This window comes from Orycteropus afer, unplaced genomic scaffold (assembly GCF_000298275.1).
Source record: "Orycteropus afer afer isolate SDZICR_OR568_19922 unplaced genomic scaffold, OryAfe1.0 scaffold00155, whole genome shotgun sequence".
Classification (NCBI taxonomy): domain Eukaryota; kingdom Metazoa; phylum Chordata; class Mammalia; order Tubulidentata; family Orycteropodidae; genus Orycteropus; species Orycteropus afer.
Window position 1 is genome coordinate 4,293,147 of NW_006921742.1, and position 16,302 is coordinate 4,309,448.

The window sequence follows — 16,302 nt, forward strand, 5'->3', positions numbered from 1 at the left end:
TAAAAAAAAAAAAAAAAAATCCATCATTCAACCAGAAACTCTGATTTCGATTTCTCTAGTCATCCTGGATCTTCCCTTCCACACCTACAGCCACCAGCTGCTCCTGATTCTCACTCCACAGTGAAGACTGCAGTGGCCCCTGCCTATTGCCACCAATCTGGTTTAAGTCCCTGGGACTTTTTGCTTAGACATTTACAATAAGCCATTTCACTGGTGCCACTGACTTGGTTCTGTTGGTTCCCAGGCATCCTGCATATAAGCACCCCTTGCTATCTTCAACTTCTAGCAGTCAGATCTCTGGTTAGTTATGTCACTCTCCTGCTTACCCTGATGGTTCCAAATCCCTACCAATTCCAAGCTGCATCTCACCAGGCCCTCAAGAACACTTCTTCCACCTTGGCTCCAGGCTCATCATCCATTCTCCCGCCCTAATGCCCATTTACATTCTTGTGCTTTTCTATCTCCAAGATTTTTTCTCTCTAGAAGAACATCCATATATATTGCATACAAGCCATTCCTCTAAGGAAACTCCCCTTTCAACTAATTACTTGAATCTCCGTCTAATTACTTGAATCTCATTCACTTCTCAAAATTTAACTCCAATAATATCCCCTCCTTGAAATGTTGATAGCCCTAGATGAAAGGTGGTTTCTTCTTCTAAATTTTTCCTTGAACTTTAATTCTAATACAGTGTACACAACTACCATGGGTTACAATATTTGGAAGGCAAAGATGTTTCAGTGGTAGAATTCTTCCCTTCTATGAGGGAGACCCAGTTTCAATTCCCAGTCAATGTACCTCCACTTTGGCCACCACCTGTTTGTCCACGGAGGCTTGGGTGTTGCAATGACGTCGAACGGGTTTCAGTGGAGCTTCCAGACTAAGAGACTAGAGAGAAAGGCCTGGAGATCTCCTTCTGAAAATCAGCCTTTGAAAACTCTACGAAGCATAACCATCAGATCCACAACCAGCACAGGAATGACAGAGGACCAGGCGGCATTTTGTTCCACTGTGCACGGGGTCACCATAACTCAGGGGTAGACTCAATGACAGCTCATAGCAGCAACAACATTCCTTTCTACTAACTTATAAACCTTTGTCTTTGAATGTTTTGCTTTTAACCATACATTGTTTTATACATTGTTGGTAATCAAAATATATTCACTTAACAAACCAATGAAAATAAATATCTAAAATAACCCCAAAAGTTCAATGACTTATCTTTTCTAGTTTAATCTGTAACAACAACTTTATTCATCAATCTTTCACAGATGAATTTTTAAGAAGTCAAATTTTATCAATATGCCCCAGATACTCCCCTTACTCTTTCACACCCTCTTTCCCTCTCAGGATCTCCCCACACTGGGAGCTTCATCTCTGATGTAGTTTCTGCCCATATACACATGGTTGTGATACTATTACAGTAGCTATGACCAATCAAAAACCTCAAGACAGAGTTTTTAAAGGCCCAGAACCATTTGAGTCTTCATATGCTGAACATATAGCAACTGCAAAGTTATTCTATGAATATATAAATCATATGAACTGCCATAGCAGGATGGAACAGAAAATTAACAGGTTAGTCAAAAGAAGTGGCACAGCTACATGTCTGAGTGTTTTTTGTAGATTGCAGGATCATGGCTGACAGTTGGAACCCTAAAAATATGTAGGTAGATTACTAGAAGGTGATCATATATAATTATTACCAAAATTTTTCTTTTAAGCTAGTCATCTACAATTCAAAAGTAGTGTGATTGTAAAGGCTATGCGTCAACTTGGGTATGCCATGATTCTCAGTGGTTTGGCAGATATTAGATAGTCATCTTCCACTTTGTGCTGTGATGTGTGCAGCCAATCAGTTGAAAGGGGAGTTTCCTTAGAGGAATGGCTTGTATCCAATATATATGGATGTTCTGGCAAAGCTTGCTCTCTCATGATACTGCATCTGCCTTGTCATCCTCTGAACCCTGGTTCTTGGAAAGTGACCCAGCAGCCTACTGCCTGCCCTGGAGACTTTGAGATTTGCCAGCTCCTACAGCCCTGTAAGCCAGCAGCCTGCTGCTTTACCCGCCAATTTTGGGTTCGTCAGCCCCTGCAACCACATGAATCAGGAGACGCTTCCACCCTGATGTCTGACCCACAGATTTGGGACTTGCCAGTCTTCACAACTGCATGACCCATTTCCTTCAAATAACTCTTTCTATATTTATATATATGCTTCATTGGCTTTGTTCTTATAGAGAATCCAGCCTAAAACAAGTAGTAAATATAATAAACAGAACAATACTGCATAGTTTAAAATTGGAAAAGGTCTGTGGTAGGGTTGTTTCCTTTCACCTTACTTATTCAATCTATACGCTGAACAAATAATCCAAGAAAGTGGACTAGATGAAGAAAAATACAGCATCAGGATTGGAGGAAGACTCATTAACAACATGTGATATGCAGATTATACAACCGAGATTGCTGAAAATGAAGACGACTTGAAGCACTTATTAATGAAGTGACTACAGCCTGCAGTATGGCGCACACATGAAGAAAACAAAAATCCTCATAACTTGATTGATAAATAATATCATGATAAATGGAGACAAAATTGAAGCTGTCGATTTCATTCTACATGGATCAACAATCAATGACCATGGAAGCAGCAGTCGAGAAATCAAACCACACATTGCATTGGGAAAATCTGCTGCAAAAGACATCTTTAAAATTTTAAAAAGGTGAGCCTGACCCGAGCCATGGTATTTTCAATTGCCTTGTATGCATGTGAAAGCTGTACGATGAAAAAGGCAGACAGAATAATAATTCATGCATTTTAACTGTGGGGCTGGAAAAGAATAATGAATAAGCTGTGAACTTCTAAGGAGCTCTGGTGGCACAGTGGTTAAGTGCTTGGCTGCTAACTGAAAGGGTGGCAACTGAAACCCATCAGCTGTGCAGGAGAAAGATGCGGCAATCTGCTTCTGTAAAGATTACAATGCTGGAAACCCTGTGGGGCAGTTCTGTTCTGTGCTGTAGGGTCACTGTGAGTTGGAATCCACTTTCTAGCAGTGGGTCTGGGCTGCCTGTCCAAAATAAACACTACACTTCTCAGCCTATCTTACAACAGAATGATTTGAAGTTGACTTGATGGCAATGGGTTGTGAACTGCTAGAAGAATGAACAAAGCATTCTTGGAAGAAATACAACCAGAACACTCCTTAGAAATGAGGATGGTGAGACTTTGTCTTGGTTACTCTGAATACATCAGCAGAGAGACCAATTGCTAGAAAAGGGCACCATGTTTGGTAAAGTGGAAAGTCAGCAAAAACAAGCCCTCCCTGAGACGGACTGACATAATAACCACACGAATGGACTCAGACATACCAACCATCAGGAAACAGCACAGGACCTGCCAGTGTTTTGTCCTGTTACTTATAAGGTCATCAAGAGTTGGAGCCAAGTCTACGGCAACTAACAGCAAACATGACCAGGTCCCTTCTTTATGGGTTAGAAATATATATGAAGACCCACACACTCTTCTTTCCCATTACTATAAAAGGAAATGACCCTGTTTCTAGGCTGTATAGATGAGAAATATAAAAGAAAAAATTTATAAAAAATTGGTATTTAGCTCATCATTTGGGTGAGATATTATTATACTACAGATATTCTTTTCTAATAATCTTAATAAAAATGAAAGCTAACACTGACCAGTAAGATGCTTTTCTACAGGCACTTCTATTATATTAGCTTATTTAAAACTTACTACAATCCTGCTAGGTATGTACCATTATTGTTTACATTTTATAGATAACATTTACATTTACATTAGGTAACTTTTCCAAGGTCACCAGGCATTCTAGCTCCAGCAGCTGTGCTCTTACCACTCGGCTCTCAAACATTACTTTGGAAAATACAGTGAACATAACAAGTCTAAAGACAATCAAATCCAATGACTGTTTCATAGGATACTTACATCATGCCATTCTCCTACTGTGGTAGACATAATTGGTCATTTAAAGTTTCCTCAGAGATTTCCCATTATTTTTCAATTACCTTGCAATTGACTCAAACCACCAGGTCTGGAAAGTTTTCCCTTCACCAATTCAAACACTATACATCCAAATACCAGGTCAATACTTAGTACCACAAAGCTTTTCCAGAAAAAATGCAAGTGACTGAAAAAGCAATTCTGCATAAGCCCAGTCAAGTAAGTAAACCACCTCAACCTTAATTTACTTGCTGAAAGGAAGACTTGATGATGTGCGAGATTATTCGATTCTAAAACAGAAATCTGTGTTCGTCTTGTTTCTGAATTCACAGAGGTTACTACCTGTAATCACAAATTAGTTTTTTGTTGTTGTTTCTCCTGTTGGGCCACTAGAAAGCATCACATGCCCTTCCTTGCCCTCGCCATTAGTCAGTAAGTAAATTAACATGCAATTAGTAAACCAAGTGCCAGATGCTCTGCTAGGCACCTAAGGGATAAAAACAGTATTAATAAGCATATCATTAGTTTCCACTTACTAACTAGTGAAGTTTCCTGTCATGCCTAAATCAAGAGCATAAACAAACTAGTTGGAATGATTACAATGTGCAGTTTCCCCAATGAGGCCTTTGCAGATAGACCACTGGGCCTTAGCAAAGCTCATACCTCTTTGAAGATATTGCCACCTTCCCTTTGAGAAAAGTACAGTAAAAAAAGAACAAGAGATGGAGTAGGGAGTGATGTGCCAGCTGCCTCAGGCTGGGGGAAAATGAGCCAGACTACGATTTTCATCTGGTAAGTGATTGTGGCAGACTGCCAGTATCTCTCAGTGATGTCCCTTTCTTTTTCAGGAATAGAATTCTAGGCACATGGATGCCCAAAAAGGAGCCCTGATGGCTCAGTGAGTAAAACCACTCAGTAGGAGAAAGATGTGGCAGTCTGCTTCAAAAAAGACTTAGAGATTGGAAACCCTAAGGGGCAGTTCTGTTCTGTCCCATAGGGTCACTATGAGTTGGAATCAACTTTACAGCAGTGGGTCTGGGTTGGCTGTCCAAAATAAACACTACACTTCATGACCTTTCTTACAATAGAATGCTGCCATATGGTCAAGTTTTAGCCAATGGGATATAAACAGAAGTGGTGCATACAACTTACAAGAAGTTCTCCTTCCTCTTCCTTTTGCTGGTGAGCTGGAAGGAAGACCTGTTGACTAGGGATGGAAAGCCATTGTGGGCCATGAGGTGGAGAAACAAAATCCAAGAAACTAATGTCTCTGGATAATATGGTTCAGCCAGTAATGGCCTTAGTTTATGTGAAAGAAAAATAAACTTCTGTCTAGTCTAAGTTGAAATAAATCCTAATACAGCAATTCTTTTTTCCTTTTCCAACCTTATCCCTCCTTGCCTACTTAATTTTTACTTATATTTTAGATATTAAAAAGCAAAACCACTTTCCTCTAGCCAATTCCCACTCACAGCAGCCCTATAGGACAGAGTAGAACCATGCCATAAGGTTCCCTAGGCTTTACAGGAGCACCTTTCTCCCGTGGAATGACTGGTGGGTTCAAACCACTGACCTTTCTGTTAGCAGCTCAGTGCTTAATCATTGCACCACCAGTACTCCTTTACTTTAGATCTTACTTTAAATGTCATTTTTTCATAATAGTCTTCTCTGTCCTTCTTCCCATCTGCCCTCCACCAGGTGTTATTATAAACATATTTTACTCCCTTAGATTTTTCTTTCATACCACTAATAATCATTTATGATTATGTATATTTACATTTTTCATTGATTTCTGTCTATATCATTAGCCAAACAGAAGAAGGTGCTACTTTTATTTGGTTTTAGTTCTTCACACCAATATCTTCGGTGCCGAGCACAGCACTTGGCACATAGGAAGTAATCAAATATTTGCTCAATAAACGACTGAAAAAATTGGAGGTTCTCTCTACTCTGCTTAGGAGCTCTATGACATTCCCAGTAAATACTGAGGGCCTCTGTGTTTGTACTGTTTACCTAAGATCATGGGGAAAACATTTTAAATCCTTCAACAGAGTAATTTTCAAATATATTTAAATGGCATGCCATTTGGAAGTACGTTTGTTTCATTTATAACTTTTCAAAGAAATACCATGAAATGCTGATATAGTTAATTCAGTAACACAACTTAGGAACATTTTATAGTACAAAAATTTCTTAATCTCAAAAAATAATGCATAAACTATTTTAAGGAAAATCAATTTCTTTGTCTTCAATGTTTGCCTCATAACCAGGTGCCATGGAATTGATTCCGACTCAGAGTGACCTCACAGGTGTCAGAGTACAGCTGTGCTCCACAGGACTGTCCATGGCTGAGGTTTTGGAAGTAGATCAGCAGGCAGTTCTCCCAAGCTACCTCTGAGTGGACTCCAACTTCCCTCCTTCCAGTTAACAGCCAAGTACGTTAATCATTTGCACCACTCAGGGATTCCATTTGCTCCTTACTTTTTCATATCGTTTACTGTCTGCCTAATCATACCAAAGGGTTAAGAAATATTTATGGGAGAAAAACTCAATAGTTAGAAATTTATCAGTGTGTGCAAAAATTAGAAAAAGGCTATCATCACTTGCTCTTAGCAGCAAACAATGGGTTACTTACCAGCAAACAACAAGGGCTGTTGGAGAACCACTCACTTAGCAGATCCGCGTATTGTAAACCTTTCCCTATCTTACCTACACAAGTAATACATTTGTTAACTCACATCACATCAGCCTCCAATAACAGAGCTTTCAGGAACTGAAGCAATTTTTCATTAAGCCTTGCATTTTTCCTTAATGCTAGAGATTGTTGCCAATCTTCTAAAGTGTCTTGGAAGCTTCCCTGTATGAGGTAGGAACACAATGTAGCCATTTCACCCTCAAACTTCACTAATGATCATTCTATGGACAGGCACCCAAGAAGACCATGTGCCCATAGTTAAGAACATCAAAAACAACCATTTGGATAAATTGCCCAAATACGCAACTTGACCATTAACACATTGCACAGAGGGGATTTAAAAATGGTCCTTCCAACAGAACTTCAAAATCAAATGGAAACCAGACTTACTGAATCCTTTGAGACTGAAGGAAGCTCCAAATTTAGTACCCAGAAATAATCTTTAAACCTTGAAATGAAACTATTTCATGAAGTCATCATTAAACTAAACAAAAACACTCAAAAATAACCCCCCAAAAAACCCACCAAGCTCTCTACCAATGAGTTGATTCCAACTCATCGTTACCCCCTTTGGGTTTCTAAGGCAGTAAATCTTTAAGAAGTAGATTGCCCAGTCTTCCTTCGGCAGAGTGGCTGGTGGGTTTGAACAACCAACCTTCTGCTTAGCAGCCAAATACCTTAGGCGCTATGCCAGCACAGCTCCTAAACTAAAGTTTAGCCAATTACTAAAGAATGCTGGCCTCAGGCACAGCACTCTTACAAAGAGTTATCTGTATCTACTTCTGTAGTGATACTGCCTCGGAAACCCAGGTCGCGGTGAGTTGGGTCTGACTCCACGGCACATAACGACAACAACAACATATGAGTGTAAACAGACAAAAGATCATCTAAGCACAGATGAGAACTTTATGGGTCAGAGAGGCTAACTTAACGGTGATGAAACAATACGAGTAGTGAGAATGGTGACCCAGTGAGAATGGTGACCCAGTATGAAGTATGTAGCCACAGTTAGTGAACTGCACATGTACAGCTGTGTCATGTACATGTACAATGGATGTATGTTTGGTAGTGTATACTGCCACCAAAGATAAATAAAATGTTATTAAAAAATAAAAATGGTACTTTCATTTTGACTATTTCTTAATCCCAGACCAAGGTACTAACTGAAATGCTGGTACATAAATTTTAAAAAACTCTCCCTTCCATGTTCTAAATACCAAAATACCTGAAGCCGAGGTCTACCAGCCCTACAGATAGTAAGCTCTTTATCCATGAGTCACCCATCTTTGCATTTTACTTTTTTTGGTAGATTTTTGCTAGGCTTTTATTATAAAATATGAAAACCCCTCAACAATAAATGTTCTCTTTTTTGCTTTCTCCAACTTTATCACACATACCCCAGAGCCAATACCTGAATGTGTGGGAAAGATTTTGATTTTACTTCCACATTTGCATCTAGCTCATGAAACTAATGAGGGAATATCTTTGTCACGAGAAGACAGAGAGCACACGCGATATACCCAGGATTAGGAGCCAATCCTAGCTTTGCCCTTATAAGCCTATGAATAATTACTACCATCTATGGATCTTTCAGGTCAGACTTAGAAGGGAAGATAATTCACCATTTAAGAGAACAAGTTTTGTCCCCAGGCTAAATTATGGTTCAAATTCTGGCCCTGCTATTTTATTAGCTGTGTGATTTACTAGAGTGCCTGATACATAATAAATGTTAAATAACCAGCCCCTATCATTTCTACTTTGAAAATTATAAAGCACTCCATAAGTATTCATTTCTATTATCTAAAGATGTACATAAAATAAGACATCCAATGATACAACATTCATCAAATGCTTTCTTAGTTTCCAGCATTATACCATCCTTATGGACAAAGCCAGCCTGCTCTCCGCAGACAAGAGGGTCACTCTCTGACATGCTCACACGCTCACAGAGGCAGAAAGCCAGCCATAATTCTCTTCAGCTTTTGACTGAAGACTCAGTCAGCTGTATCAGTTAATAAACTCACAAAAGGTTATCTATCAGAAAGAAAGAAAGAAAGTCCTAATTACTCTAGTAAGAAATGTCATTAGGTATGTGTGTGGCTCCTGTGAAGTCCTGCTGGCATTTACAGAAATGGCACACACCATAGGAAAATGTGACCAAAGTGGACACATACTTAACCCGAATATTAAGTAGCTCCCTATTATCTAAGAATACATTTCAAAGGTAATATATCTTCAGAGAAATATTTTCTAATTCTTTACAGTTCTGATACTTTATTTGCTTAAGCTATACAATTTTTATGTGGATTCTATGACCATATCAATAAATCAAAGTTGCCCTTTCTCACCCTTCTTTTCAGTAGTAAAACCATGTAGAAGAGTTCCTAGACTAAGTGATTTAATTTTATTCCTACTGAATTTGAAGAAGCAAGCATCATTTATTTTTTCAAATTTCTCCAGTTGGAAGCCTAGACTCTTCTTTCTAAATGAGAACATTACCATTGGATTCTCGGGTTTCATTATTATCTAGTTTCTATGAGCTCTGGTAGCATAGTGCCTAAGGCATTTGACTGCTAACCAGAAGGCTGGTGGTTCAAACCCACCAGCCACTCCCCGGAAGGAAGATGGGGCAATCTACTTCCGTAGTGATACTGCCTTGGAAACCCAAGGAGGGGTCGCTATGAGTCGGGTCTGACTCGATGGCAAACAATAACAACAACAACAACATTTAATATTGGGAAAAATCACTAAAAGAGGAAACCATGTTCTTTTCTACCCAAGTATTTAGTACAATTGAGTACATATTCTTAAGAGTGTGACATGGCTAAATTTCTCATGTTTATAAACATTTAAAAAAAAAAACAAAACGAAACTCACTGCCATTGACTGGTTCTGACTCATGGCGACCCCCACTGGGTTTCCAAGGTGGTAAACCTTCACAGAAGTACATTGCCCCATCTTCTTTCTGTGGAGTGGCTGGTGGGTTTGAACCACCAAACTTCTGGTTAAGCAGTGAAATGCCTTAGGCACCAGAGCTCCATTTATATACATTAGCAGACAGCAATATGCAGCTAAAGTACATGACATAGCACCTAGAGATATATTTTTAAAAAACTGCAACTTGGTTGGACAGATATAAATAAAACTGTATGGTGTGAAGTGTTTTACCCCTCCTAAATCACAAATTCAGACCAACATCTGAACATGCCTACCATAACTCATTTAAAACATTTCTGGACCTACAAGATATTTACATGAAGTGACTGGAGGATTTTACAGGAAACATCTAGTTTAGATAATTTACTATAAGAACAAGTTATGGAAAAACACTAAGAATAAGCTAACATATCTTTCATATATAATAGAAAACCACTCTTTCCTCTAAATGATTCATTCAATTTATTTTTTAATGTAATTTTTGGGAAAAGAGGTAGTATAACCATTTTAAAGTAGTAATGATATTAACAAAACAAAGATGTATTTAAGAGATGTTATTTGGGTCATTACAAGTATTAACAGAATTGCAAGAGAAAGGGGTATGGGTTTCTGAAGATAACTAAAGAGTTGCTATAGAAATTCCTCAGGCATATAAAAAGAGGAGAAAACTTATTATTTTTATGCCTGAAATGATATTGTTTGGATATATCTTTATACCCAAGAAAGAATATTTTAAATCTCAGAAATAGGAAATGATCCTGAGCCCTCCCCTGTGAGCTATCAGAGTGAAGTCTACAAGACCACCTCCCAAGTTTTATTTGATGCTAATAGTACTATCCTAAAATATAGTTCCACCATCCATCTGTTAGTCTGTCATGCTATGGTGGCTTTCTTGTTGCTATGATACTGGAAGCTACACCACCCATATTTCAAATACCAGCAGGGTCACTCATGGTGGACAAGTTTCAGCAGAACATCTAGACCACAACAGACAAGGAAGAAATGCTTGGTGATCTACTTTTGAAAATTAGCCAGTGAAAACCCTATGGCTCACAACAGAATACTGTCTGATACACTGTTGGAAAACGAGACCTCTAGGTTGGAAGTAAGTCAAAACACGAAGTGGCAGCAATGACGGATCTGAGCACATCCACAACCATGAAGAGGATGCAGGACCAGGCCTTCTTCTTCCTGTTGTGTGTGGGTGGCCATGAGCTGGAACCAACTCAAGGACAACTAACAAAATACACCAATGACAAACCACAGTGATCGCTGTTAAATTTTTAGCTTATGGCCAAAAATGTTTTCCTAAAGTATAAAAGTACACTAAAGAAAATTAGCTTAAGGATAGGTTGGTTGTGAACAGACATACTTTCCCCCAGTTCCATAGCTTAAATACCTTAAAAAAAAAAAAATAGTAGCATGTAGCAAAGGCTCTCATTTTTCAAAGCATCTGGAAATCTATTTGTGAAAAATGACAACACAGATTGTTTTTCTATTTTTCTGAAAAGGTCTAATTTCCTTCCCAGATGTTAGCTAAAAGAACCTATCTATTACAGTGTCATTAGAAAGTCCATTAAGATAGGTCTTCCATTATTTCCCATAGAGTTAACATGCATCAACTCCAGTCCTCAGCAAGGTGAGCAGAAGGCACTGCTGAGCTGGAATTAAAAAGCAAGTACAAGCTTTCAAAACAGGTTTTACTGTTGACATAACCATTAAACATTCTGCTTCTCCACAGCTCCTAGAAAATTAGGTACTTTCTCATTTTAATTTTTAATACTATTTTCCTATATTTCACGAAAACATATATTCTTAGAAGGATTTACTCATCCCTACTGCTGTCAAGTCGAGTCTGACTTATAGAGAATTTAGAGAACGATATCAAATCTGTGATGTGTGTCTCTTAATATGTTACCAATGCTTGCCCTCCATTATTTGGAGACCTAATAGCAGAAGATTCAACAGACTGGACTTGGAAGTCATTACTATTAACACAACAGCTAGCCTCACTTCTCTCTCAAGAATGGCATGGAGGTAGTGGGGAAGTAAAACAATTCCACAGGAGTTGCCCTTTGGTTGCTAGGAATGCACAGAAGTCAAAGGTGAAACTGTACATTCTAGAATCAAAGAGAGTTAGGGATGAATAAGCTCAATGATATATCTATCTATTGATCGATTGACTGATAGAGGTAGATAGAGATAGATAGATATGATTTGGTGAAAGTTCACAGAGCAAACTGGCCCCCCACTCAAAAATTCATACACATCCCACTTTGTGACATTCACTGTAGTCTCCACAGTGGACCAGCACTCCCACTTCCTCCCTGTGTTTAGCATCTCCTTCATCCTTCCTCCCTGTCCCTTCCAACCCTCCCTGCCTTGTCCCTGGGCAAATGACACCCCTCCCCTACATATTCTGCACAGTTGATTGCTCCAATGAGCACACACTGTCCCAATATTATTGTTTACCTTAAAGGTCTGTCATTTGGCTGAAAGCCAAGCCATGAGAGTGAGTTCAGCTCCCAGCTTGAAGGATATCTAAGGACCATAGTCTCAGGTGTTCTACCAGTCTCCATCAGACAAGTAAGCCTGGTCTTCTTTATGATTTTGAGTTTTGTTTCACATTTTTCTCCCACTTAACCAGGATCTCTACTTGGATCCCTTTCAGAGTAGTCAGCAGTGCTAGCTGGGTACCATCTATTTCTTCTGGACTGAGGGTTGTGGAGGCTGGGGTTCCAGTAGGTCATTAGTCCTTTGGACTTATTGTTTCCTTGCACCCTTGATTTTCTCCACTCTTGTTTTCTCCGAATGTGGAGAGACCAAGACTTGTACCTTAGATGGCTCCTCACAAGCTTTTACAATCCCAGTCACTACTCACTCAGGTACGATGTAGAACACTGTCTTTGTGGACTATGTTATGCAACTGACATGTCCCCCAAGATTATGGTCCTGTAGCTCAGGGATTCTTGAAGTTTACCATGTATAACAATCACTTAGGAAACTAGTGATAAAGGTATACTCATTGGGATTCTGACTCAGCCATACCATTAGCAGCAATAGCAGCAGAAACTGTAGTAGAACTAATAACTAACACTTATAAAGTACTATCTTTGGTGCCACATTCTGTGCTAAGTTCTTTATAAATATCACTTTATTTCATTCTCACAGCAATCCCGTTGGGTTAAAACCAGTTGTTGTAGAGTCAGCTCTGACTCATGGTGACCCCTAGTGTGTCAGAGTAGAATTTTACTCCATAGGGTTGTCAACTGCTGATATTTCAGTAGATCATCAGGGCTTTCTTCCAAGGCATTTCTAGATAGCCTGCACCTTCCAACTTTTCAGTTAGCAGCTAAGCATGCTAATCATTTGAACCACCCAGGAACAGGTACTACTATCTCCCCATTTTACAGATGAGGAAACCAAGGTACAGAATGGTTAAATAATTTATCCAAGGACATCCTGCTGGGAATTAGAGAAATGAAGACTAAACTCAGGTAGATTGATGTCAGAATCTGAGCTCTAAAGTATACTATACTATACTATTTTCCAACAGGGTTAGGGCGAGGCTCAGGGCACTAAGAAAATATTTTAAGTAGTATGTTGACCACACTCTGAGAAACACAGATGTCAATCTTTCCTGAATGGTGAAACTGAAACCCAGAGATGTGAAGTTTATTATCCAAGACAAAAATCCATCAGCACATTGCCAGGAAGAAATCAACCATTATATGACAATGACGACTATAATATTCCTCTACACACATTCCTCTAGGGATGAAAAGGACAGACTGGATTATTAAAATACAGCTTGTTGGTTCCAGCTGTGTTACTGTAACCAAGATGGTCTTCTGGGGTGGAGATTTTCATTCTCTTCTGTCCAAAGTCACTGTTCACTCACAGGCTATGACACACACGTTCCAGTCAGTAAAATGAGCTCCCAGTCATAATTCTCAAGGGAGGGAGAGGGAAGAGAGGAGGAGGAGATGCCACCCCTAAAAGGGAGGTGGTAATTAGAATGAGAGAGACACAGCTTGCATAATGTTAGGAAGAAAAAGGACGATGTGATGCCAAGATGGTATTCCTTCCCATTCCAAAATGTCAGTGTATGTCGAAAACACAATTAGGTCCTTGCTTTGTCTTGTTATATACAGGCAGGCAGAACACCCAGAATGATGAGATCTACTCCATGTTGGAACTACTCACATATATTCTTGTGAAAGGTGATAAATACATCTCCTAACAATATGTGATATGCACCATCAGGCCAATTTGTACCTTTTTACATAGTTGTCCTTTCTGTTAAACAATCAAGGGAATTTGGGGGGCTATAGGTATAGATAATAACCATCTATTCCCACCAGAAGATGAACTAGCATCTTAATGACCATTATGCAGGTGCATTTGCAAGAGAACAATGAGCACAGGGGGTCAAAATGTACTCCTGTCCCGATGACGCAAACCAGCAGCCACGTCAAACCAACCTTCATCACTTCCACCTGCAGGTCTTCGTTGAGGGAAGGCGTCACTTTCACAGCATTCAGGATCTGATTGAGTAGCTGCTTCTCATCAGAGTCTGTTTCCATGGATACAAACCTCTCTTCTGACAGAAGCTTCTGTAAAGAGGCACAAGGCAGTGATCACAGATAGACTTTCCCCTGCTGCCTTATTCTGTTGTATCTTGTTATGTATTGATGATAATTTGTCTTAGGAGGAATATAGCTGGAGGCCATTAGGAGGAAAGCATTCAAGTTATGTGCCTTTAAAACAAAGAATGCATCAAATCTTGGTAAATAGGTTTTTAAAAAAAAAAAAAAAAAAAAAAACTCCTTCTGATACTAATGAATTCATTCCACATTCTGTCAGGCGAAATTTTCATGTGCTGGTCATCTAGGCTATGTGAGTGGTGGACAGGAGGATGGATGTACCAAGAGGAATCTAGCCCCTCACAACAGTCACTCATGCATATATCCTTTCTGCAGGTAGCTGTGTCCCCAAAGAGGAGGAGGAGGATGTCTAGGCAGCAGGGTCAGTTTTCAGACATTTACCTTTTAGCTTCCTGATGGGGGTTGTCATATATCCAGGAAATATTCATGAATCTCAATGTATTTCCCCATCAGAAAATAAACCCCACAAAAACCAAAACAAGAAGACATTCACTTTTATGAGAACTCTTAGGAGTCTTTATTCCTCAAAGGATAGCCCATTTCTATTTCAGGACAACTCTTATGTTTTTATGAAATTCTTTCTCAGATTGTACCAACACCCTCTTGCCTATAACTTCTCATCTTCCCTTGGGGCCACACTGAAGATTCTCCTAAAATATCTTAAGTCAACCAGCTATCACATCCACCCAACACTTTAATTCTCCTCAGGCTCATTCAAATGTTCTCCACATGATAGGGTTTCACAAATACTCCCCTGCTTAAATGTGGCCCCAAGGTAAGTGTAATGCTTTAAGGGTAGTCTCATATAAGAAAGTAATGTAGAATTTTAATCATATTCTCAGATCAAATTAGTTTTGTTGGCAGTCACAGAACACTCTGTGACTCACCCTAAAACCCCTAATTCTCATGCACAGGGGCTGTAATTAAGTTGCTCTCCTCTGAATCTGTCTTGGTGCACTTGATTTTTGAGACCCAAGGGTAAGATTTTATAGTTATCCCTGTTAAATTTTGTCTTATAGAGCACCAGATGATGAGCCCCTCAGGTTTGAAGGCACTAAAAGTACAACTGTACAACTGGGGAGGAACTGCTTCCTCAAATGAGAGGTGATCTTAATGATGCAGATGGACCGAAGCTTTCAGGACCTTCATTAGCTGAGGTGGCATGACTCCAAATGAGAAGAAACAACTGCAAATATACATTAATAATCACAAAGTGAAATTGGAAAGTTGTCAAAAAATGAAATGGAATGCAAAAAGATGGATATCCTAGGCATTAGTGAATTGAAATGGACTGGTAAAGGCATTTTGAATCAGATAAGCATATGGTCTGTTCTGCTGGAATGACAAATTGAAGAAGAATGGTGTTGTACTCATTTTCAAAAAGAATATTTCAAAATCTACACTGAAGTACAATGTTATAAGTGATAATATCCACCCACAAACAAGACAGTCCAATTAATACTACTGTTATTCAAATTCATACCTCAGTGACTAAAGCCAAAGATGAAGAAATATAACAAACTTCTACAGTCTGAAATTGATCATATGTGTAATCAAGATCCAATAATTACTGGTAATTAGATGTGAACGTTGGAAACAAAGCAGAAGCATCAGTAGTTGGAAAACATGGCCTTGGTGACAGAAGTGATGCTAGAGATCACGTGATAGAATTTTGCAAGACCAACAAATTATTCATTGCAAATATCTTTTTTGAACAACATAAACGATGATTATACACACGGACCTTGTCAGATGGAATACACAGGAATCAAATCAACTACATGTGTGGCAAGAGATGATGGAGAAGCTTAATATCATCAGTTAGAAGAAGACCAGAGACCACCTGTGGAACACACCATCAATTACTCACATGCAAGTTTCAGCTGAAGCTGAAGAAAATTAAAACAAGTCCACTAGAGCCAAAACACAAGCTTGAGTATATCCCACCTGAATTTAGAGACCATCTAAAGAACAGATTTGACACACTGAACACCAATGACTCACGAGTTGTGGGGTGACATCAAGAA

The 16,302-nt window shown here is 39.1% G+C and overlaps 1 protein-coding gene across 1 annotated transcript in view; it reads right to left on the bottom strand.

Moving 5' to 3' along the window:
• Positions 1–16,302, bottom strand: part of ARFGEF3 (ARFGEF family member 3) — a 232,027-nt gene that overhangs the window by 154,711 nt on the left and 61,014 nt on the right. Inside the window, exon 4 of the mRNA XM_007946301.2 lies at positions 14,093–14,224. Within this exon, the coding sequence (XP_007944492.1) occupies positions 14,093–14,224 (132 nt within the window). The remainder of the gene's footprint in view (positions 1–14,092; positions 14,225–16,302) is intronic.